The 22,868-nt window shown below is 51.7% G+C and overlaps 1 protein-coding gene across 1 annotated transcript in view; it reads left to right on the top strand.

Moving 5' to 3' along the window:
* The window catches only part of GALNT18 (polypeptide N-acetylgalactosaminyltransferase 18), a 337,202-nt gene that overhangs the window by 265,398 nt on the left and 48,936 nt on the right, over positions 1-22,868 (top strand). Inside the window, exons 7-9 of the mRNA XM_062198112.1 lie at positions 9,575-9,760; positions 16,557-16,694; positions 22,167-22,262. Coding sequence (XP_062054096.1) covers positions 9,575-9,760; positions 16,557-16,694; positions 22,167-22,262 — 420 coding nt within the window. The remainder of the gene's footprint in view (positions 1-9,574; positions 9,761-16,556; positions 16,695-22,166; positions 22,263-22,868) is intronic.

Consider the following 22,868-nt stretch of genomic DNA (forward strand, 5'->3'; position numbering starts at 1 on the left):
ACCCCCTACTCCTGTCTCAGTTTCCCCTACCCGAGGGTGTCCCGGTCTGACTTCTTCCTTTTCCAGTATGAGATCAAGGAAACCATGAATGAGGTCCCTCTGGTCAGAACCACCAGAGGCATCTTGTCATCTCAGTGACCATGTGTTTCCTCCTGGGATTTCCTTCCCTGAACTCCTATGGCCCCGTCTTTAGAGTCAGGGCTTTGGAGCCAGGAAAGCTGGCTCCCCTCTACGTGATGGGCCAGTTTGCTGAGGGGGTGCCTTTGATGCCAGCCCTCTGACTTGTCCCCGAGTTTCCTGTGGGAAAGCAGCTGTTTCAGGAAATATCAAGTCCCTTTTGCATTTTCCTTCTTGCAAAGCCTCCAGCCATTCCAGGCCTGCTGCTCTGCCTCTGGGATTGTGCCAGAGGACTCCTCCTGCCGCTCTCTGATGGTTGTGCAGGGTCCCGTTCAGACAATGGAACTGCATCAGTTGTTTCCTGGGACCCAGATGTACAGATGCCTTCAGGGACACCTTGCAAGAAAAAGCATCATTTTTTCCAAGGAGGAATTCTGTCCAGAGGACTCAGCAGAAATGTTCATTGCAAGAAGAGGGCTTGGGAGACTGTAGCTCCAGGGCACATTTTTTAAAAAGATTTATTTATTTATTTAAAAGTCAAGAATTTTATATATAGAGAGAGGCAGAGAGATCTTCCATCCACTGGTTCCCTCTCCAAGTGGCCACAGTGGCCAGGGCTGATCCAAGCTGAAACCAGGAACCAGGAGCTTCACCTGGGTCTTCTACATTATGGGCAGGGACCCAAACACTTGGGCCATCTCCCACTGTTTTTCCCAGGCCAATAACAGGGAGCTGGATCGGAAGTGGAGCAGCCAGAACTAGAACTGGTGCTCGTATGGGATGCCGGCGCTGCAAGTGGCTGCTTCACCCACTGTGCCAGAACGCCAGCCCCCTAGTGGGGTGTTTTCCTACTGAGGGCTAATGGAAGAACAAGCGTCATCAAATTTTAAACATGTTTCCTTACATTTACAAATGACTCTATCTGCCCTTTGGTGCCTGGGAGAGAACCATGCCAGGTGCGTGGAGGCCCAACTCTTGATGTGTCTTCCATGCAATAAACATGTACTGAGCCCCTGTCCTGTGCCAGGCCCTGAGTCTCTGCTGGAGGTTCCTTACTGAGGGCAAGTTAGGCATCAGAGCTTTCTGTGTGTGCTCTCGAGGGTCCCCAGACAGGAGCCAAGCTCCATCCCAGTGGTACCCAGAGGAGATTGCAGATTAAACTGTGGTGAGAGAGCATTTGCTGACCGTCAGATGGGCATGCATTAATAAGTTGGACACTGTCAGATGTTGATGAGGAAGTAAATCCATGTGTGTCTCATCGGTACTGCTGGGAGTGTAACTTGTGATACGCAGTTTAGAAGAGTTTCACTTTGCAAGGGGAAGTTGAATATGTGTCTAACCCTATGCTCCAAATATTTTACTGTGTGGTAACTTCATGGAGCAATGGCCACACTTGGGCCCCAGGAGAACGTGCCAAGGAGCACCATTCGTGATACTGGAATGCAGACATACACTGCTGTGTGTCTGTGCAATGGAATGCTGTAGCGAGAAAGAAACGATTTCAGGAAGCAGGCAGCATGGTTCTATTTAGGTCAGACTAAACAATGGGGACTTCAGGTTGGTGGCTTGGAAGTCATTCACAAAATTCAGGTCAATGGAATACCTTTGGGTGTTAAAGGGAACGTAGGTTTCCTGGAGATGGCCAGAGCTCTGATTCTGAGTGGAATGGTAGGTGAATAGTTGGTGTTTGCATTGTGTCTTTAAACTACACAGCATTTCCCTCACACGTGCGTGGGCACACACACACGGTCATCGCACAAACTGTGGAAGTGGAAGCACAGGTGATACAGGAATGCATGGCAGAGGCAGCCAAGGAGAGTAGAATTGGGAAAGCACAGGAGTGCATGTCTGGTGGGCGAGCAGAAATTCCAGGGAAGGGAGTGGCTGTGGGTGGGGGACAGAAACCCAAGAACCTGGTCTGCTTTAAGAGCTGAGGACCCCAGTGTGCAGGGTGAGAGATGACGCTGCAGGGAATGAGGACTTGGCAGTCACACGGGACCTTCACCTGGAGGCTAAGGGTTGCAAGTGTGGGATTGATCTGTGTTTTGGAGGAGGCTGTCTCCATGTTCATGTTGTCTCTGCCCCACTCCTTTGACCCTCTCTGGCTTGCTGATGGCCCCTGACTTGCGTTAGCCCTGTCCAGGTTCGACCTTGCTGTGTCCCTTCTCATTCCCATGCAGGGTCAGGACTAGGGTAACATGAGTGAGTTGCCTATGGTGCAAAATTGAAGGGCAAGGACCCCCTGGGATTGAGTGCCCTGCTAGGCCCTGTTCCGTATCTGTGTTTGCTCACATCTCTGAGCTGATGACCACTTTTTGGTCCTCTACCAACTCTCGCCCAGCCTCAACCTCACCCCACAATTGCCTCGTCTTCCTCCCACAGCCTGCCTGGTGTTGGCTCTCCTCTCTCATCTCAGCATTTCACAGCCAGACTAGGTGAGGTGGCTCTACCTAAAAAGATAATTGACTGCATGAGCCAAGGAGTCAGGATACATGAATGGTACAATGGTTCTACAAGCCTGGAGGGACTGGGCCAAGCTGGCTTTGGGTGGGTGGTGAGTAGGAAGGAGGCTTTCTGGGCTAAGAAGCAGTGGGAATGGCCAAGAGCCAGAACTCACTGAAACTCACAGGAGGTAAAAGCCGGAAAAGATTTGGGATGTTATCGTGTGTAAGGCTCAGGTGCTACCAGCCCCCACATCCTGCCCATGGTAAACAGCACTGATAGTTAGTTATAACAAGCTTTCTCATTGAGCCCAGAGAGATCTTCAGAATCCTTCTCAGCACAGTGCTGCAGCAGGATATTGACAAGTGGAGGGATTTATCACAGGGGTGTAAACTCATTTGCTATTCCTGTCGTGGACTGGAGTGATCATGAGTCTTTGAGTAGGTGAGATGATCAAATTCTATCTTCTTATCTTGTGTCTGGTGTCTCCCTGTTTTAACCCAATTTCAAGTTTGTCAGTTGTGCCTCAAATATTGGGGGTCAGTAGCAGTCCTGAAAACAAAACTCCAACTCAGAGAATGTGACACATGAAGGGATATGAGACATCACTGAGGACAGTCCCTCATCTGGCTGCCGGGGACACCGAGGCTTGGGACAAGACGTGACCCCAACTATGTGCATAGGGCCCCCTATCCTGGGAAGGGAAGAGAACTGACCCTCCCTGAGGAACTGCTGCTTGCCTGTTTTTGCTGCTGGGAACTTATCTTTTAAAAATCTCAGTATTCTTCCCAACAAAATGACAATGCACATCCAAAGACAGGTCCAGTGAAAGGCTGATACGTGACAGAGCTGGGAGTCAAGCCCTCTCCTCCAGTCCCTCAGAGTCATGTGCTTCTTTATGGTTTCAGGTGTATGTTTCTAGCCTTTCATGACAGGGTAGCAGGATGGGCCTCCTGGGAGGGCTGGTGGTGACTGCAACTTTGCTCTGCCCTGGGCGACTGTGGCTTATGATCTGCTTCAGGTCCCTGGTCGCATGTGGGGGCAAATCCAGCAGCCCACCGTAGGCTCGTCCAACATTTGCAAGGCTGCGGACTTTCTCTACAGCAAGTTCATGGTTCCACAAGATGAGGCTGCCTGCCAACATCCATGCCCATTTGATGGCTTCCTGGGTTTTCTTACATTCATTTAAGCTCTGCAGCTATAATAACTCTCTTTGGTTACAGCAGTAGGCACGCAAATGTCGGAGCTTTGCTGAAAAAACCACTTGGGTTTTGAAGGAAGTCATTGTGTTCAGTAAAATCTGCCCACATTTTATGTTTATGGCCTTTATTAGAGCATCCAGCTGAGCCAGTTAAAACCAAGTCTCTATAGTCAGGGTGAGCTCAGGACTCTCAGATTCCTGGATTCGCTCCATTCAAATAATAGTTATTGAATCTGTACTAAGTGGCAGGTGCTGATACACGCAGTGGGAAACATGCAGACATGATACTTTTTTTTCATGGAGCCCATAGTCCAGCACGATGAGGCAGACATTTAAAGAGTAAATACACAAAACAAAAGCATTGTGAATATTAGAGCTATTAGGAAAAAGGGCAGGGCACTTCAGATGTTCAGAGGGCATCTACTTTAGACTGGTTGGGTGCAAGAAGGTGCTGTTTCAGCTGGGTGACAAATAGGGGAAAGTTTTTCCAAGAAGATGGAGTAGCAGGTGCAAAGGCACAGAGGCAGGAAAGATGTCAGTGCGGTTGAGAAGCCCCGGGATCCAGGCCTGACTGGGTGTCCCCAGTGCCTGTTGTATCAGCACATGTATCAGCATCACCAGCCTTCTTTGTTATCCACTCTTGGTATTCATTTCCCGGACATGTTTGCTACCCACCTCCCCTGCCCTCCTTCCTCCTAACACCCCAGCCCTTCTGCTCCAAACTCAGATAATGTTAAGAACCCAAGGCTGTAACGCAGGCAGATGCTGTCCCCCTGTCCACCAGGAGCTCCTACTCATGGAAGAGAGGCAGCTGAAGATGGCTCTGAGTTAACCAGGGCTTCCAATGTCTGAGGAGGGAGCCTTGGGTACCCCTTTCTGTTGGCTGAACCAGGCACTCTGGTAGACAGCCTGTCTTCAGCAGTCTTCTCACTCCCTGCAAGTGGGTGTATAGGAGAAGTCAAATTGCAGCATTTGTCATAATTATTATGAAATAATAACAGACTCAGACTGTCACTGTGGCACAGGCTTCCAGATCCCACAGCCCTGGTGGAACCCTCTGTGTGTGTTCTGTAGACAAGAGGCTGAGTAACCCAAGGTCACCCTTCAGCAGGCAGGGGCGTAGTTAGCTGCCGAGTCCTGTCGCTGTCCATGGTGCTTTCCCTTCTGTGACTGCCATCCCTGTCCTGATCTGTCAGGCAGGCCCAGGTTAAACTCTTACCTGCACTGCATCCCCCTCTCTCTCTGGGTGGGATTGAGGCTGGGGAGGGAAGAAACCTGCCAACGTGACACAGCAGCAAGGGGCAGAGGTCAAATCAATCCACTTCTCACTGACTCCAAAACTGTGCTTTGAAACCCAATTGGGGTGGGCATTTGGGACAGCGGTTGAGAGATCTGCATCCTATATCAAAGTGCCACTTTGAGTCCCAGATGTGTCCTGATTTCAGCTTCTTGCTAATGCACACCCTGGAAGGCAGCAAGTGATGGCCCAAGTAGCTGGGTCTCTGCCACCCATGTGGGACACCTGGATTGCGTTTCCATGTTCTGTCCTCAGCTTAGCTCAGTCCTGGCTGTTGCATACTTTGGGGGAAGTGAACCAGTAGATGGGAGATATTCTCTCTCTCTCTTTCTGCCTTTCAAATAAAAATAAATAAATAAATAAAAATTTAGGGGCTGGCATTATGGTGCAGTGAGTTAAGCTGCTGCTTGAGATACTGGCATCCCGTGTCAGTGTTGCTTTGAGTCCCAGCTGCTCTACTTCCAATCCAGCCCCCTGCTAATGCTCCTTGAAAAGCAGCAGAAGATGGCCAAGTACTTGGGCCCCTGCACCCACAAGGGAGACCTGGATGGAGTTTCAGACTCCTGGCTTTATAGTCATTTGGGAAATGAACCAGCAAGTGGAAAATCCTCTCTCTCCCTCTCTCCCTCTCTTCCTCTCTCCCTCCCTCTCTCTCTCTCTGTGTATGTGTGTGTGTGTGTTTCTCTTTCCCTCTCTATCACTCTACCTTTTAAATAAAGAAATAAATAAATATTTAAAAATAAATTATCAATTCTAAAAAGCAGTAAATACCCCATCCAGATATCCCCCCCACACCTCCTCCTGGAAACCCATGATCCTTCTGAGCAGATTTAGCATGTGTCAGGTGTCTAAAGGAGAATTTGGTGAAGAGCTAGGAAAACTTTTTTTTTAAGATTTATTTTATTCATTTGAAAGGCAAACTTAGAGAGAAAGGGAGAGCTAGAAGTTGTCCATCTGCTGGTTTACTCCTCAAATGTCCGCAATGGCCAGAGCTGGGCCAATCCAAAGTCAGGAGTTAGGAGCTCCTTCTCATCTTCCATGTGGATGCAGGAGCCAAAGCACTTGGACCATCCTCCGCTGCTTTCCCAGGTGCATTAGCAGGGAGCTGGATCGGAAATCCAGCAGCCGGGACTTGAACTGGTGTCCACATGGGATGCCAGTGCTGCAGGCGGCTGCTCAACCCACTATGCCACAGCAGCAGCCCCTGGGAGAACATTTTGAAAGAGAGAAGGATGGGAGGAAACAAGTCATTACAATGGTGCCGGACTTAGGGGAAGACAGAAGAGCACCTATGGAGGGAGACAGCCCCATGGTGTGGAAGCGGGTGCCGTGGCGCTGATGAACCGACACCTGAAGGCTGAGTCGGGGGAGTGGGTCGGCGTGGGCTGTGGTTACATGTGTGCAAGCCAAGTGGCAGCTGTGGAGTCCACATGAGAGATGGCAGTGGCCTGGATGAGGGAGATGGCCACCGGGGTGGGAAGAGGAGAACGGATTCAAGAGCCACACAGGGGGTTCACTCCTCTCCTTTTCCTCTGTCTCCAGAGGTGTGACGGGAGGCCCTGCCACCACCCTCTGGGTTACAATGATGGGGATGCACCCACTGCAAGGTGAACCAGTAAAGCTACACTTTGAGAAACCGGTCTCATAATAAATAAGAACTTTTTATGGATCAGGCCCCCTGTATTGTGTTGTTGAAATATATCAAGTAATAGCCTCCATTCTGGTTGCAAAAAGAACCGTGACTCTTTGTGTTGTCAATAACTTATTCACAGAATTCACAGGCTTTCCCTGAGCAACTGAGCCAAGTGAATTGGAAATCGGCATGAGCCCCAGAACATGGAGTTCCTGGAAATGACACAGGCTGTGCACAGCCTGGGCCCCAGCACCCCCCTCGCCGGGTACTCAGAACTCTGGACATGGTGACGCCTGTCAATACACGGTCCCCATGGGCAGGGGAGTGCTGGCTTTTCCCCGGGCTTCTTTGTGAGATCAGACAGACCCTTTGGGCTTCAATACCAGCAGTGAAGTCTTGGGCAAGGGGCATTCTTTAGTCTGTTTCCTTATGTGGAATTGGATATAATAACAACTGCCTAATAGGTTAGCCTGGAGATTCCATGATATAATTTATATAGAAATAGCTAGGATTGAGTACATGCTTATATCTCAGGAAATTTTTTAAGCTCTCTGTGTGTACTTCCTTGAATCCTTTCAGCACCCTTACGAGCTAGGCACTGCCGTGACCCCCACAGAGATGAGGTGAAGTGACTTGCCAGGACCACATAGCTGGTTCGAAGCAGAGCAAATGTTTGAACCCAAGTAGTCTGTTTGCAAGTCTTTGCCAAAGCCACTGTGTTCTGCTGCCTCCCCACGTGAACAGTTCATTGCCCAGCACATAGCAGACGCTCAGTAGGGCTCCTTATTTCCTTTCTATTGGCCATAAATTATATACTCAATACAGGGAAGTCTTAGGTAAGTAATAAGTTGGTACATCGCTGTCTGAATCCAACAGCCAATGGACTGTAGGAACCAACTGATGTGATAAGGATCAGTGCAGGAGACAGCGTTTTGTTCCTACACACACAGTGGCATTAAGCCAAGTCAAAATCTTGCTTTATCTTAGACCCAGACTTACTGTTATTGGTAGGTACGTGCTACACATGTGAACATTGTCCACAAAATGGTCAACTGGATCATAACTGGCAGGTGGCCAGTACTGTCCCCCAACAGATCCTGATTGCTTTGCTTCAGAAGCCACATTCACAGCTCTGTCCAGGTATTCCAGATTCACCTCACATTCAGTAAGCACCGACCATTTATATGTTGATTGATTGACTGGTTAAGCATCAATCCTTTATTCTCCAAGTACTTACAAAGTACTTATATGTACCTGCCCTTGTGTTAGGTGCTAGAGATGAGAAATGAGTGAAACACAACTTCTTCCCTCCAGAAACACACAGTCAATTAGTAAGGCTAATCTACCAGCAAGTAAGTTGTGATATCAAGATGCAGGATCCATAGCAGTGAACAACAGATTTTGCAGTGAGAATTCAACAGAGATCCCACAGTGCAGGAGCATGTGGTCAAGATCTTGAGAGGTGAATATTTTTTAGCTAAAGAAGGAGTTATAAAGCATTCTAAAATTAGGAACAGTATGGGCAAATGCTCATAGGTATAAAAGGATGTGCATGTTTGGCAAGATTAAAAGCTGCGAGTAACTGGGATGATTGTGGCAAGAGTTTCAAGACACTGGCCATTGACAGAATGCAAGGTCACTTTTTTTTAAAAGATTGGTTTATTTATTTGAAATGTAGAGTTAAAGAGAGGCAGATGCAGAGAGAGAGAGAAGTCTTCTATTCTCTGGTTCACTCCCCAGATGGCTGCAATGGCCGAAGCTGGGCCAATTCAAAGCCAGGGGGCAGGAGCTTCTTCTGGGTTTCCTGCGTGGGTGTAGGAGCCCAAGCACTAGGGCCATCTTCCACTGCTTCCCCAGGCCATAGCAGAGAGCTATGGAACAGCCAGTCTCTAATCAATGTCCATATGGGATGTCAGCACTGCAGATGGCAGCTTTACCTGCTACACCACAGTACCAGTGCTGCAAGGTCACTTCTTTTTATTATTTTTTTAAACGATTTATTTATTTATTTGAAGACAGAGTTACAGAGAGGCAGAGGTAGAGAGAGAGAGATCTTCCATGTGCAGGTTCACTCCCTAGATGGCCACAATGGCCAGAGCTGGGCCAATCCAAAGCCAGGAGCTAGGAGCTTCATCTGGGTCTCCCACATGGGTGCAAGGGCCCAAGGACTTGAGTCATCTTCCACTGCTATCCCAGGCCATAACAGAGAGCTGGATCAGAAGTGGAACAGCTGTAACTTGAACTGACACCCATATGGGATGCTGGCACTGCAGGTGGCAGCTTTACCTGCTACGCCACAGCACTGGCCCATGGTCACTTCTTTATCTTACAAACTCAAATTTCTTCCAGATCAATACTCTGCTTACCAAAGTTGATGAACAACCTAATATCCTTCCCTTCTTTGTAGCTCTCTCTCCACTGGGATGCAGGGCAGGAGAAGGGTGTCTGGCCCCTTCTCTGTGGTCATCACTAATCCTTGGCCAGACCCATAGGGTCTATCTGAAGATGAACTTATCTGCCAGGAGTCATATAGGTCGTTGTCTTCTCCCTCTGGGCAATTAGAATCCAGATATTTGGTCACAAAATCTCGGATCTCTTCTTTGGCAGGGTAGGGCTCATAGACGGAGGAAGCAGGGCATTAATTCTTTTCTGTTAAAGCCATAGCAATAAGAACCAAGCCATGAATTAAATTAATGACACAGTAACCACAGTGCTACAGAAGTAGAAATCAGGTACAGCTCATTCCCTCATACACAGTGGTCTTGGAAGACAAGGTGAAGACAGCTGGCTTTCTCCATGCCTTTGTAGGCCAGTCACCGGTGGCCTGGTTTTGAGATGCAGGGTCAGGTCTCGGCACTGATGAGTGGCTCTGTGTCTTCTGCAGGTGTGGCAGTGTGGCGGGAGCGTGGAGGTCCTGCCCTGTTCACGGATTGCCCACATTGAGCGAGCCCACAAGCCCTACACAGAGGATCTCACCGCCCATGTCCGCAGGAACGCCCTCAGAGTGGCTGAAGTCTGGATGGATGAATTCAAAAGTCATGTCTACATGGCATGGAACATCCCTCAAGAGGTAGGGAGTCCCTGTGGGGATGGGTTTATTGGGTTTGGTGGGGGGAAATCATAAGATTAAACTCTTCTTCCCATGGATCAGCCAGTCTTGTCTGACTTGCAGTAGAAGAGACTCTGCACCCTAAAACCTACCACATGCTAGAGAAAAGGGCTGATTGTGAGGCCTGAGCCATTCCACACTTCACCCCCAGGCCTGGTCAGCCTGCTGGCCAGAGGACTTCTTATCCCTGGCCCCTATTGTCTTCACTGTAGACAAGCAAATTGGACCAGGTAACTCCAAGTTTCCCTCATGCTCCCCAGTCCTTATATTCTCTGACATTAGGTGTTTTGTGATCTTAGAATACAAATATGCCAGTAATGGTGAAAGTTCACAAAATGCACCCTAACCTCAGTTGATGACCTCCATTGAACTTTGACTAGAACAATAAGGAAGATCCTTATGCCATGAAGACTTCTCAAGCCCTATGGATGGAGCTGGGCCACACTCCCACAGGGAACCTGTCCGAGAAGGGAAAGACTGTGGGCATTGTCCAGGCTGCCTCTCATCTTCACAGAACCTCACTGTTGCCTTCTACTCCCCCTCCTATCCCTCTGTCTGCCTACACTGAAGATGTGCCAGAGAAAAAGCCATGTTTTTCTAGTAGCTTTGTTCAGCCTTGCCATGTGTCATAAGGAAAGGACCATGGGCCCCCGAGTTGGGAGAACCCAGCAGATACCTGCCACAGAGCCCCACCCTGCTTGGCAGCCTGTGTGCCTGGAGTTCATGGTTTGGTTGCATTCTTTGTGTCACTACATGACCTCCTTCTTTCCTCCAAGGCCACGGCCTTCCCTTGGGAGTCCTAAGCCCCTGCTCTCTTTCCAATGGGGAAATGGTTGATCTTTGCTTAAAGTTGCCCTGCAAGGGCCCTGTTCTCCTAATACTCCACCAGGCTGTGGTTGCTAAGTGATTCAGAAAGTACACTGGGCCATGGGTGGGAGCTGTTAGGCAACCTCCTTGCTCCCCACCGCTACCGCTATGGGGAGTCGGAATTGACTTGGATTGCATCTCCTGTAATCCATGAGATTTCAGCAGTTGAAAGGAAGAGCAAGGAGCCAGAGCACAGCCAACCCTGATGAAGCAGCCCCAGGATTGCATCTGCCCGTAAGAGTGTTTCTAGGGAAACCACAGTGCCTTCTGTGCCTTCTGGCTTCTGCTGTGGCTGTGGCATTGGATCAAAGTATGCTCTGCGGGTTGCTGAGCCCTGCTGTGAGTCCTTGATGATGAAAATATTAAGAACCCTTGGAAACTCCCCAGGAGGTCACCAGCGAAGCATCATAGATCCCCAGGCTGTGCCGAAGACTGGAGTCCTGTCCATACTCTGGCCCCTTCTCTCAGTCCTCCAAAGCCCTCTCCTAACCCCCGTTGCAGCTGACAGATGTTGAAATGGACAGCTGCCCAATGAATGGTGAGGAAGAGTAATTGGAAAATGATGAAGTCCAGTGCCTGCCTATGGTCCCTCGAGGGAATAATCCAAACCAAATCCAGTGGTGATGGGGTTGGGGGTGGAGGAGTGAGCACCAGGCAGACGGATGAGACCTGGCTGTGTCCAGGACAAAGCCTTTGGCAGAGAAGAAGGGGTCATTTTGTTTCCTAAAAATCTGTGTCTTGATTCCCCTGTTCCTTTCTGTGTCCAAACTCCCTCCTCTTCCACTTATCAACTTTCTGCAGAATCAACACTTCGTCACCTCCCATTCCCTTCTCAAGTCACATCCCGATACTCAAAACTGCTTTTGTCAAAGTCAGCATGAGCCTTCTCACTGCCTGGCGTGATGGGCAGTTTAAAGTCTTTCACCTACAGGAGTCCCTCTTTTCCTTGAAATGCAGTATTGCCGTGGCTGTGTGCCTCCACACTCTCGAATGCCCTCGTCTCTTTGCTGCTCCCGGGTCCCAGTGGGCTCCTCTTCCCTGCACTGGGTGTTTCCTGCTCCCCGGGCCCACGCTTGGCTGCCTGCTCTCATTATACAGAGTCCCCTAGGTAATCTCATCTGCTCTTGGCCTCGACTGCCACCCTATTTCGACGACTTCCTGACAAATATCTCCAGCTCTGCCTCCTGCCTTTGCTCCCAGACTTGGATCTCCAGCTGCCAGCAGATGTCTCCTCTGGGGGGGTTCCCAGTGCCACTCAAACTGAATCTGATCCAACTGAGCACATCTTGGCTCCAAATTCTGCTCCTGTCCTGCTTCTCTCTCTCTCTCTCTCTCTCTCTCTCTCTCAGCTCATGGTGCCACCATCTGCCCAGACACGTGAGCTTGAAACTGAGCATGGTCCTTTTATCCTCTCTTCCGTGCTACCACCTCTCGTCTCTACACTCAGGCCTTGTGTGTCCCTCTCAAAGCCTCCACCCATTTCCCTGACTCAAGTTTCATCCCCTTCAAACCTGCTCTCCCAATACCCAAAGTTATTGTCTGCAAACTCTCAGCACCCATACCACTGCCCTGTTTGAAAGCATTGAGTAACTCCACTGTGTGCAAAATCCAGCCCCGAGCCCAGTATTTGGCAAGCATCCGGAGGGTCCAGGCTCTCTCCTCTGCTTGCATCTCCAGCCTAACTTCCCCCACTCCTCGAATTGGAACCCATGCCCACCACACATCCTGTGGGAGCTGCCCATCGCTCTCCATCCACCTTCTACTGTTTCTCACCCTGTGCTTGCTCACTGTGTCCTCTCCATGTGGAATTCCCCACTCCCAGCCTCCTCCCTACCAACCCCCACCCCTACCCCAGCACACACATTCCTACAAAACCTTCTCCCTCTTTGCACTCAGCTCTGGTGACCCTTCCTCTGGGAAGTCGGCCCCCTTCCCATATAGAGCTCTGTCTCAGCACACTGTCATCTGAAAGTCTCTCTCACCACCAAGATTGTGGGTTACTTGCTTTGGAAAGGGCCTAGGAATCCATTTCTGGAAAGTTCCTTGGGAATTCTAATGCCCAGCCAGAACTGAGAGCCACTGCCCTCGACCACTGCTCACTGAGACAGACTGAGCTGTTTGTATTGATGTCGCCATGCCTGGCACCAGAGGGGGCAAGGTAAGAGCTCAGTGAAACCTCACTATGCTTGCTGTCGATCTGCCAGTCCTGTGTGGAACCCTTCTCCTTGGCCACTGGCTCCTGAGAGCAGGTCTGTAGAGCACTCTCCAAATGGCACGGAGAACTCTGATCCTGGGGAGAGGCGTTTGGTGCAGTGCTTAAGACACTGCTTGGGACACTCACATCCACATAGGAGTGCCTGGTTCAAGTCCCAATTCCTCTGTTTTTCATCCAGCTCCATGCTAACGCACATCCTGGGAGGCAGCAGATGATGGCTCAAGTAGTTGGACCTCTGCCACCCTTGTGGGAGACCCGGATGGAGTTCTAAGCTCCTGGCTTTGGCCAAGCCCAGCCCTGGCTCTTGTGGAAGTCTGGGGACTGGACCAGCAGATGGAAGATTTCCCTGTGCATGCCTGTTTCTCTCCATTTGCTTCCCAAATAAAATGAAAATAAATAAATAAAAATTAAAACAGTATAGACCTGGGTCTCACCCTCATGCATGCATTGGGGCCACTGCATCTGTGATGACACCAGAATCTGTGAAAAGCTCTCCAGGTGATGGGAAGGCACCCAGGCCTGACTGTCATGAGTTTAGCTAATCCCATTCATCTTTCCAAGCTCACCTCCAGCATCATCTTCTCCAGGAAGCCTTCTTTGACTGCTCTCCTCCTGCCCTCCCCACCAATCTGACTGCCCGTCCTGGCTGCCCATCTCACACTGAGAGATGAATTCAGGACCCCTCCCCCATTCTCCCTCACTCTCTGCTTCCTTCCTGCCTCTTACTGTGTGTGGAGGGGTCTGTGCATCTGTGTCTTTTAGGCTCTCCTTCTGGGGCCAGACTGACCCGTTTGACTGACTCGTTTCTGTTTGCGTGCACGGTTGCTTAGGACCAAGCCTGACACATCATAAACACCTCTTGGTAAAGGCGCACTGAAGAAGAAATAGGAGGAGAAGTGGGGCTGCTACTGCTGCCGTGTTTGCCCCAGGAGGTTTACCAGCTGCCCTGGAGGTGGTAGTGCACTCCCCATGCCTTTTGCTCCATCGCAGGCTCACCTGTTACCAATTTACATAACCTTTCCTCTGCAGCATCCCAGCGACAAATGCAGACCTGGAACCCTTCGCCCTCACCCAGGTGGCTGTCTGGGGAATTCAGTAGGTTAATATGTGTTAAGACTTTGATCAGTGCTTGGCACATAGGGTTAGGTATGTGTTAATTCTTACTAATGTTCTTGTCTATACCCCATGCATTCTCTCCCCAGCATTCAAACAGCTATACTGGTGACCACCCTCCACTTTTTGCCTTCTAAACTGAGTCCTTCTCCAGTCTCTGCACGGATCCAAGCTGGCCTTCTTACCTGCTCCCTCATAATATTCTGTCCCAGGCTTGTGAAAGGCCAGAGAGGCCTCGGGCTCTTGCATCCTTCTACTTGAATGTATCAGTAAATAGCGACAGCCTGCCTGCAGCAAAACATGAAATGGTTTTTTTTTTTTTTCCATTTTTTGACAGGCAGAGTGGACAGTGAGAGAGAGAGAGAGAGAGACAGAGAGAAAGGTCTTCCTTTTCCATTGGTTCACCCCCCAATGGCTGCTGCGGCCAGCGCGCTGCGGCTGGCGCACTGCGCTGATCCGAAACCAGGAGCCAGGTGCTTCTCCTGGTCTCCCATGCGGGTGCAGGGCCCAAGCACTTGGGCCATCCTCCACTGCACTCCTGGGCCACAGCAGAGAGCTGGACTGGAAGAGGAGCAACCGGGACAGAATCCGGCACCCCAACTGGGACTAGAACCCCGGGGTGCCGGCGCCGCAGGTGGAGGATTAGCCTATTGAGCTGTGGCGCCGGCCCGAAATGTTTTTTGGGTTTTGTTTTGTTTTGTTTTGTTTTGTTTTTTGACAGGCAGAGTGGACAGTGAGAGAGAGAGAGACAGAGAGAAAGGTCTTCCTTTGCTGTTGGTTCACCCTCCAATGGCCGCCGCGGCCGGTGCGCTGCGGCCGGCGCACCGCGCCAATCCAATGGCAGGAGCCAGGTGCTTCTCCTGGTTTCCCATGGGGTGCAGGGCCCAAGCACTTGGGCCATCCTCCATTGCACTCCCTGGCCACAGCAGAGAGCTGGCCTGGAAGAGGGGCAACCGGGACAGAATCTGGCGCCCCGACCGGGACTAGAACCCGGTGTGCCAGCGCCACAAGGCAGAGGATTAGCCTGTTGAGTGACGGCACCGGCTGAAATGTTTTCTTAAGCCCAGTTCAGAAACCCGAGATGAGCCCTGCCTCTGTCGTCCATACAGGCGAAGTGCCAAGGGTGCTCATGCGAGTGACTAGGTGATGGCCTTTCTTTAAGTTTGGCTACCAGGAGTTTTGTGACTGCGTGTCAGGAATACCAGACGACTTTTGATGTGGCTAAGCTGATTTGTTTCCAAGGACTGCCAAAACAAATTGCAACAAACACCCAGGCTTTAAGCAACAGATATTTATTCTCTACGCTTCTGGAAACCAGAGCTGTACAATCAGCAGGACCCTGCTGCTTCCAGCCGCCGTAGGGGACCATCCCTCAACTTTCTCTTCCAGCTCTGGTGGCTCCCAGCATCGCTTGGCTTGTAGATGCTTCACGCTCACCTCCGCCTCTGTCTTCACATGGGTCTCCCCGCTCTGCACCTGTGTGCCCAAATCTCCTTTTTCTTCCATTGAGAAAGTATCAGTCATTGGATTCAGGGCTCACCCTAAATGCGGGAAGACTTCATTTTGAGGTCTTGTGCCAATTATACCTGCTAGGACCCTGCTTCCAAACAGTTACCTGCAGAGGCTCTGGGCACACTTGAGTCTTGGAGGGTGACACTGTTCACCCCTCTGTACTAAGTGTTTGGAAGGAGAGGAGATGCGGCTATGTTCTGATAATAAGGCCTGCTTGTGTCTCACTGTATGCCCCTTGACCTGGAGAAGGTTTAATGCAACTCACAATAAACACACAGTGCAGGCACACCGAGCCATTGTACAGCCAAACGGTGACTCTTACACAGGAGGGGGAAAGGATTTGATATCCAGAAATATAAGCTGAGAACAGCAATGGGTCCCTGTCCCTGGGTTTGTTTGTTTGTTTTTTTTTTTTTTTTAGAAGCAGGATTAGATAGAGGGAGAGACGCAAAAAGAGGATCTTCCATCCTCTGGTTCACTCCCCCAATGGCCATAACAGCCTTGTCTGCCCCTGAGGATCTTGTAGTGCTGTAGGTTTAACTGGGACAATACACATGCAAATCCATGGATGTAAATAAATGCAACTATATAGGCATGGCTCATACAGAACAGAGCCTAGCCAGTCAGCAGGGTGGCAGGCCTCGGTTGGTATATTCCCTAGGAATAATTGAGGACTATCATCATTTCATCGTCACCTCTTTGCCCTTCCTTCTCCCTGGAAAAGCCTGAGGAAGCCTTATTCAGATTGCATTCTCCCTGTTTGTTTGACCTATTCCCAGACTGTAGCTTTGGTTGTTATTAAAACCTAAGGGCTCCGCATCTTTGTTTTCCATGGGTTTTGCTGGCAAGCCCTACGCACGCTGCCCTCGTGTTGCAGAGTCCCCATAGAGCTGGTTATGGGGCTAAAGTAGATGTGGGGTACTTCCCACATGGCCACGTCACAGACTGGCTGGGACCCTGGGCTGGAGGCGCTGGGCCACACCGCAGTGGAGCCTGGGGACAAGCTGCACCCTGGCGGCAGCCACATGTCTGCCTCTGTGTGCCCTGCAGGACTCAGGGATCGACATCGGGGACATCAGCGCGAGGAAGGCCCTGCGGAAGCAGCTGCAGTGCAAGACCTTCCGGTGGTACCTGGTCAGCGTGTACCCAGAGATGAGGATGTACTCGGACATCATTGCCTACGGCGTGGTAAGGAGCCCGCCTCCTCGCGCTGTCATTCAGATGCAGAAAGCAAGGCCAGAAAGAGGCGTGGAGAGACAGGAAGGGAGGGAACAGCCTCTGCGGGACCCCCATGGCTCTGTGGCAAACCTGGGGACTGAGCCCTGGTTTCTGGACCTGCAGGCAGCTTTTGCTTCCACAGCTGAACCTCTCCAGTCCCTCGAGAGAGAGGTGCTTGTCTCTCCTTTTTAGTCCCAAACATTCAGTTCTGGTCCCAAATGTGCCTATCCTGCTTAATAGAACACACAGTGAAATATAAGCAGAGAGCTGTAAAGTAAAACAGCAAACACCAGCTGTTCTCCCAGCAGGGGCCCTGAGGTTCTACCCCCCACCCCGATGCATCTCCCACCCACCCGGGTGCTCAGGCCTTCTCCCTCTCACGCACAGCACTGCCCTGAAAGGAGTCCTGAGAGGTAGAAAGTTCTGGAGGATGCTAGCCACCTTGTGAGGCACGTTTGAGTTCTGCTTGTTGATCAGCACAGTGCAGCTCTCACTGATGGGGGGCAGAGTATAGGGTTTGGGATCGGGCAGATCTAGTTCAGATTCCAGGCCATGAACCAAGCACTCGTCTCCATGTCTGTGGGCCTCAATGTCTTAATCTGTTGAATGGAGTCAGTTAATACTGCCTCGCAGAGTTGAAGAAAGTCTATGATATATACATGTGCTTTCTAAGGTTAAAGTACTCGAACATGATAAACGCCCCCATTCTCCCCACAGTCCCAGGGCCCCACTTCTCGTAAGGTTTTCAGTGATGCCAGTGTGAGCTGTGGCCGTCTCAGCTGGTTTGTGCTGTTATGGCCTGAACACGTTGTGTTTCTCGGTGACAGTTAAGCCCTTGAGGCAACTCCATGGCGTTGCTCAGAGCGGAAGACAGAAGCAAAAGTCCTTTGCCCGGGTTCACACAGATAAGCATCCGTGAATCTGGGTCTGCAGCATCCTTCTGCATCCTCGCTTTGGGGAGTGTTGTCGTTGGTATCCCAGAATGAAAACCTGAAGGAGGAATCGAGGCTTCCTCCTGTGTGGACAGAGCATTTGTCTGGGAGCAGGAGGGGTTGGACCTGCTGCTGTCGATGCAGCTCCCAACCGCAGCATCCTGGGGTTCTAAAGGAGACAGAGCTGGGATCCCAGAACCTCCCATGCCCAGCCAGCCAACCTCTCTGTTATCTAGAGGTCAGCCTGTAGGAGTCATCATATCCTTCTATGAGTGTCCTCATGGCACACCCAGCACATCCCAAGAGAACGGCTCCGTGGGCTCCTGCCTCTCCACTTCTCAGGCTGCCGTCATTTGGATGCTGGGCCCAGAACCTGCTGTCCCCATGGGAACACATGGCGCTGTCCTGGACCCATCAGTCCCGTCTCCCTCACCAGAGCCTTCCTGAGGACAGTGTTCTACTGGTGCCCCCGCAGTCTGTCCCACAGCAAGCTGCACGTGCAGTTCCAGCATTCGTGGATCCTGTCCCAGGAGGACGGTTTAGCTACTGTGGCTCCAGAGAACCCAGTGGCCCAAACGCTCTGCGAGCCAGGGCAAGCTTCTGGGCTCGTGCTCTCAGCAGGTGGTGGGCTAGAGCTGAGCAGGATCAGCCAAGCACACTCAGAGAGGCAGAGGGGGCCGCAGCCGTGGAGGTGTGTATGTGTGGCCCTCGCATTTCTGGGTCTCGGCCAAAGGCATTCTCATCCTCTAAAAGAAGGGGTCTCCCGCACGTGTGCACCGCGTGTATCACCGAGCTCACGGATGCCAGACCTGGAAGTGTTTGTCCAGTCAGGTAGTAAGTGGCACATACAGGCCTGTGAGCACAGTCTGAGCCAGTAGCTCAGGCTGTTTTCCCCGTCGAGCTGAAAGCCATTGAAAGCCAGCCACTCATCATCCCGGGGGGCTGAGCCGTGCTAGGCATCCCTTGGGTTGCTGGAGGTCTCTGACCCCCTGCGTTCTCATCTGCCAGCTCCTGTTCAGGGCCCAGCCATCCCCCCAGCCCCCACCACAGAGTCAGCATCTGGGCTCTGACCTGAGCTGAGAAACACTGCTTATCAAGGAGAGTAATGAATTCCTAATGGGGCTGACAGGGTGGAGATGGGCAAAGCAGGAGGCAGCCAGAGGAGCAAGAGGATTCACTGGATCTGAATTGTTCTCTCCGGTGATTGCTTTTATTTGAAAATGGAGGTTCCAGATGGCTTTTCAGGGGCAGAGTTGCTCCTTCCCTTTCCTGTTCCAGCCCATGTCCCAGCTGCACTGTGTGGGTCAAATAGCTTCTGGGGCTGTGCGTCTGTAGCCCTTCAGCCTAGCAGTGGGCTCCACCGATGCCTTCTGCAAGCAGAAGCACCTGCGGGCCCTGTAGTGTGGACATGGGTCACCCTGGATCGTTGGACCCCGTGTCCTGGGGCAGCTGTGGAGGACTTCCAGCTGTGACACTGAAGGCAGAGGTGGAGAAGCATCCAGAAACAAACATGGCTTCTGAACAGTAGCTTTGCCACTTACTTGCTGTGTCACTTTGTGTGCCAAACCTTACTGGCCACAGTAATCCCAGTTCATGGGCTGTCTTTCCAGTCTCTGGATCGTAGCCATTTGCATGGTGGAAAGAGCTTGGGCTTTGGAGTCGGGCAGACTCCAGCTCTGCCCATTGTCCAGCTTTGCTGCCGCTCACTGGGAAGTGCTGTTCAGCTACTCATTTTCTTCAGATGCTCATTCAACTTATAGTGGCCATCGACCACTTGCCCTACCCACGGATACTCAGTGAGGGACACTGAGACTCGGGCTGATGACTCCTAGGACAGACAGGAGAGTGAAGAATCACAAGAATGCAGTATGCAACCTGCTCCAGGAAGAGAGATGGCAGAAGCATCGGGAAGCATGGGGCAGTGGTCTCACGCCCAGATGTGGGTCAGGAAAGGCCTCCAGAGTGACAGATGAGCTGAGCACCAAAGAAAGAGCAAGACTCAGTCAGACAGAGGGTAGCACAGAGATGTGCCGCACGGAAGGATCAGCATTACAAATGGGGAGGTGGCGGTGGGGCTGGGGACTGCGTCCCAGCTCCGCAGCCTGACCTGGCTGGGTTACCTGGGGCACTGGCCGAGGCACACATGGTACCTGGCACACAGACGGATTTATAAAAGCTGGTTCCCCCAGACAGCTTTCAGAAAGACACTAGCAGTAGTAGCAGCAGCTACCAATTACTGCGCACTCACCGTTTGCCAGGCCCTGCGCCACACACTTGCAGATGCTGTTTCTCTTAATCCTCATAACAGCCCTCTGAGATAGGCACTCTTATTATCCCTACTTCAGAGGCCAGAAGACAGGAAGGAGTTCTGTTGCTTTGTCCAGGGCCGCACGGTGGGAGCCAGGGTCCTGTCCCAGCCTGTGTCTCCCAGCCACTGCAGTCCAGGGAGGGGTGATACAGAGCTGGAGGGGCTTTGTCAAAAGGCACCCACACTTTCACCCAGAGGCTGGCTTCAAGAACCCAGGGGGAAGCCAAGCCTGGCATCACTCTCTGGGCCTCCGCTCCCCTTTGCAGTAGCAGCTCAGGGTCTCGCGCATACGTTGGCATACTGGACTTTAGATGTGACGCCCACCTCTCTGTGGGTTGCGGGACAAGCCCAGGGTGTGTTCTCACCTCCTCCTTCACAAAAGCAAGCCAAGGAGTCGTTCTAAAAGGCAGGCCTGCTGCATCGATGCTGCGGGGGCCCCTGCCTGGGAGGCTGCCATGCTTCCTCACAGAGCTTCTTCAGCGTCTCTAAACTGTGAGTTTGTGCAAAGCTGCTGTCACCCAGGGAGGGAGTCAGGGCTCCAGAGAAAGCAGTCTGCTCTGTTCCTTGACCAGGCAACTCGCAAAGCCTGCGTGTGCCTCTGGTTGACTTTTCTGTTCCGTGCGCCTCCACTGGGTTCACTCCTCTTCTGCCGCAAGCCGTCAGTACTGTGACAGCCCGGTCTGTCTGTCTCTCTCACAGCATCCCCAACCCCCCTACACACACACACTCCTCCCTCCCCCACCCGAGAGATGACCCACCCGTGACTCATTTGCCTTTGTCTTCCTAGAGTCTGACCCCCAGGCCCCTGCTTGAACAGGGGTGTTAGGTTCCTAGGAAGAGAACCCCAGTTAAGCTAGCTCAAGTTAAGGTGAGGGTGGGGTGAAGAAGCCACAGAGGAGATGCAGTATGGCTGGACATGGAGCACTTGAGCTGGGAAGCCACTAGAGCCAGGGCAGGGACAGGATGGCCTCTCTTCTCTCTAGTTCTGCCCGCCTTGTGCTTCATTGCTTCCACTACTTGCACCAAGTCCAGTAGCTCCCCTGCACGACCTCACGATCTAGTGACCTCCACCCATGGACCATGGTCTCTGGGTCTCATTTAGGTCCTGACGCAGGATAAAAGACATGATGGGATGGTCAGATTCCAGAGAGACACAAAGAAGGGAGGGGAGAGAAAGAGAATGGGCCCTTTCTTCTGAAACTGTGGGCTAATGCCCATTGTGGTCTCCAAAACGGTGGCTGATGAGCCACATCACGTGGCCTTAGGCTGCGCTTTCTGAGGCTAAGAGTGGGCTGCAGTCAGAAGGGGACCCTGAATGCTGGCTCTCTCCCCCACATGTGCTGCTGACCGCCGTGACTGTGGGTCCATGTGCCCACAATTCCGGGGAAGACACCTCAGCCTGCTCCTGCTCCCACTCTGGCCCCTCCTCTCAAGTTCTCCCAAGAGACTTCCAACCCTGGAGACCCTCAGCAAGTGGGCACCCTAGGGCCTGGCCAAGTCTCTGCTGGATCTGCAGGAGGCACAGAGGGCCTGGTGCCAGGGGAGCTCCTGGGCCCAAAAACTGCTACCATGTGGTCCACTCCCCCCAGCATTCAAAAGGAAAGACTTCTCTCAGGCGCACTGATAGACATGGTGCCACCCCTCTGTGTGTGTCTGTGTGTGACCTTGCATGTGAGTCATGAGACTTCTAGGTGACCCACCACCCTGTCCTCTCTGTGAGCCAACTTGTGGGGACCTCGTTGGCTGGTTAGCTATAGTCAGGGGTCAGCCAATCACAGTATCCCCACGCCATCTCATGTAGCCCCTCAGTCTTCATTATTATGGTGGTTTCACACTTTTAATAGGTGATTATCTTGTTGTAAATTGTTACTGAGGTCTAACACATGTACAGAAAATAGAGTGGGGAAGTGGAGGGGATGAAGACCCTACCATCATCTCCTGTGTTTCTATTATTTTTACCCAGACTACCTCAGGTTCTAAAACCCCTCACTGTTCAATGAGATATGAATATTTCAGCCTCCCCTTAACACCTGTGGGTGAAGGAAAAAACTGGTGCTTGTTGGCTCCACTGTGTTCACGAGGCATTGGGTTGGTTATGGAGAAAGGGGTCTATCGCAATGGCATGGTCGCGTCTCCTGGTTAACGCGCTTGCTCTCTCTCTTTCTTTCTCTTGGTCGTGGCCCTGTCTCCTCTGATGTTCAGCTGCAGAATTCCCTGAAGACTGATTTGTGTCTTGACCAGGGCCCAGATACAGAGAACGTCCCCATCATGTACATCTGCCATGGCATGACGCCCCAGGTGAGTCCTGCATGCCAGGGAGGGCATGTGTATGTGGACTGGGGAGCAATAGCCGAATCCTGGCATGGCTGGCCAGGGCCTCTGGGGCTTTCTGAGCGGAAGAGAGTGCTCCTACCTGACCCACCTGGGAGAATGCCAGGGTCTCTGGAATGCAGGGAGAAGAAGGGAGTGAATGTCTGAAGTCTGCTGTGGGGACATGTTGGGTGGATCTCAGCCTGGTCCTGCAGCCGAGCCCTTCCCAAGCAGGCGGGAGTCTGGGCGCTCCTCAGGTTCCTGGAGCCTCTCTAGAGTGCCGTGCCAGGGTCCTCAGGCTCTGCCCTAGAGTGGATCAGAGCTAGGGCTAAAATTTATACCTGTGGGACCCACTTCTAGCGCTTATGACCTTGTGGTGGAGAATGAAGGGAAGCTCCCAGGAGAATGTTTCCTTAAACATCCCCCACTCCTAGTCCAGCCTCAGATGCCCAAAGGAGATGCCAAGACACAGACAGGAGAAACGGTCTGTTCAACAATGTAACAGACACTCATTGACCAGGAATGCCACAGCCTGACCTGCTCTGAATTGGTAACATGCCCTGAGGTTATTTTAACTCCACAAGGGTGAAATAA

The sequence above is a fragment of the Lepus europaeus genome, chromosome 7 (assembly GCF_033115175.1).
Source record: "Lepus europaeus isolate LE1 chromosome 7, mLepTim1.pri, whole genome shotgun sequence".
Lineage (NCBI taxonomy): Eukaryota > Metazoa > Chordata > Mammalia > Lagomorpha > Leporidae > Lepus > Lepus europaeus.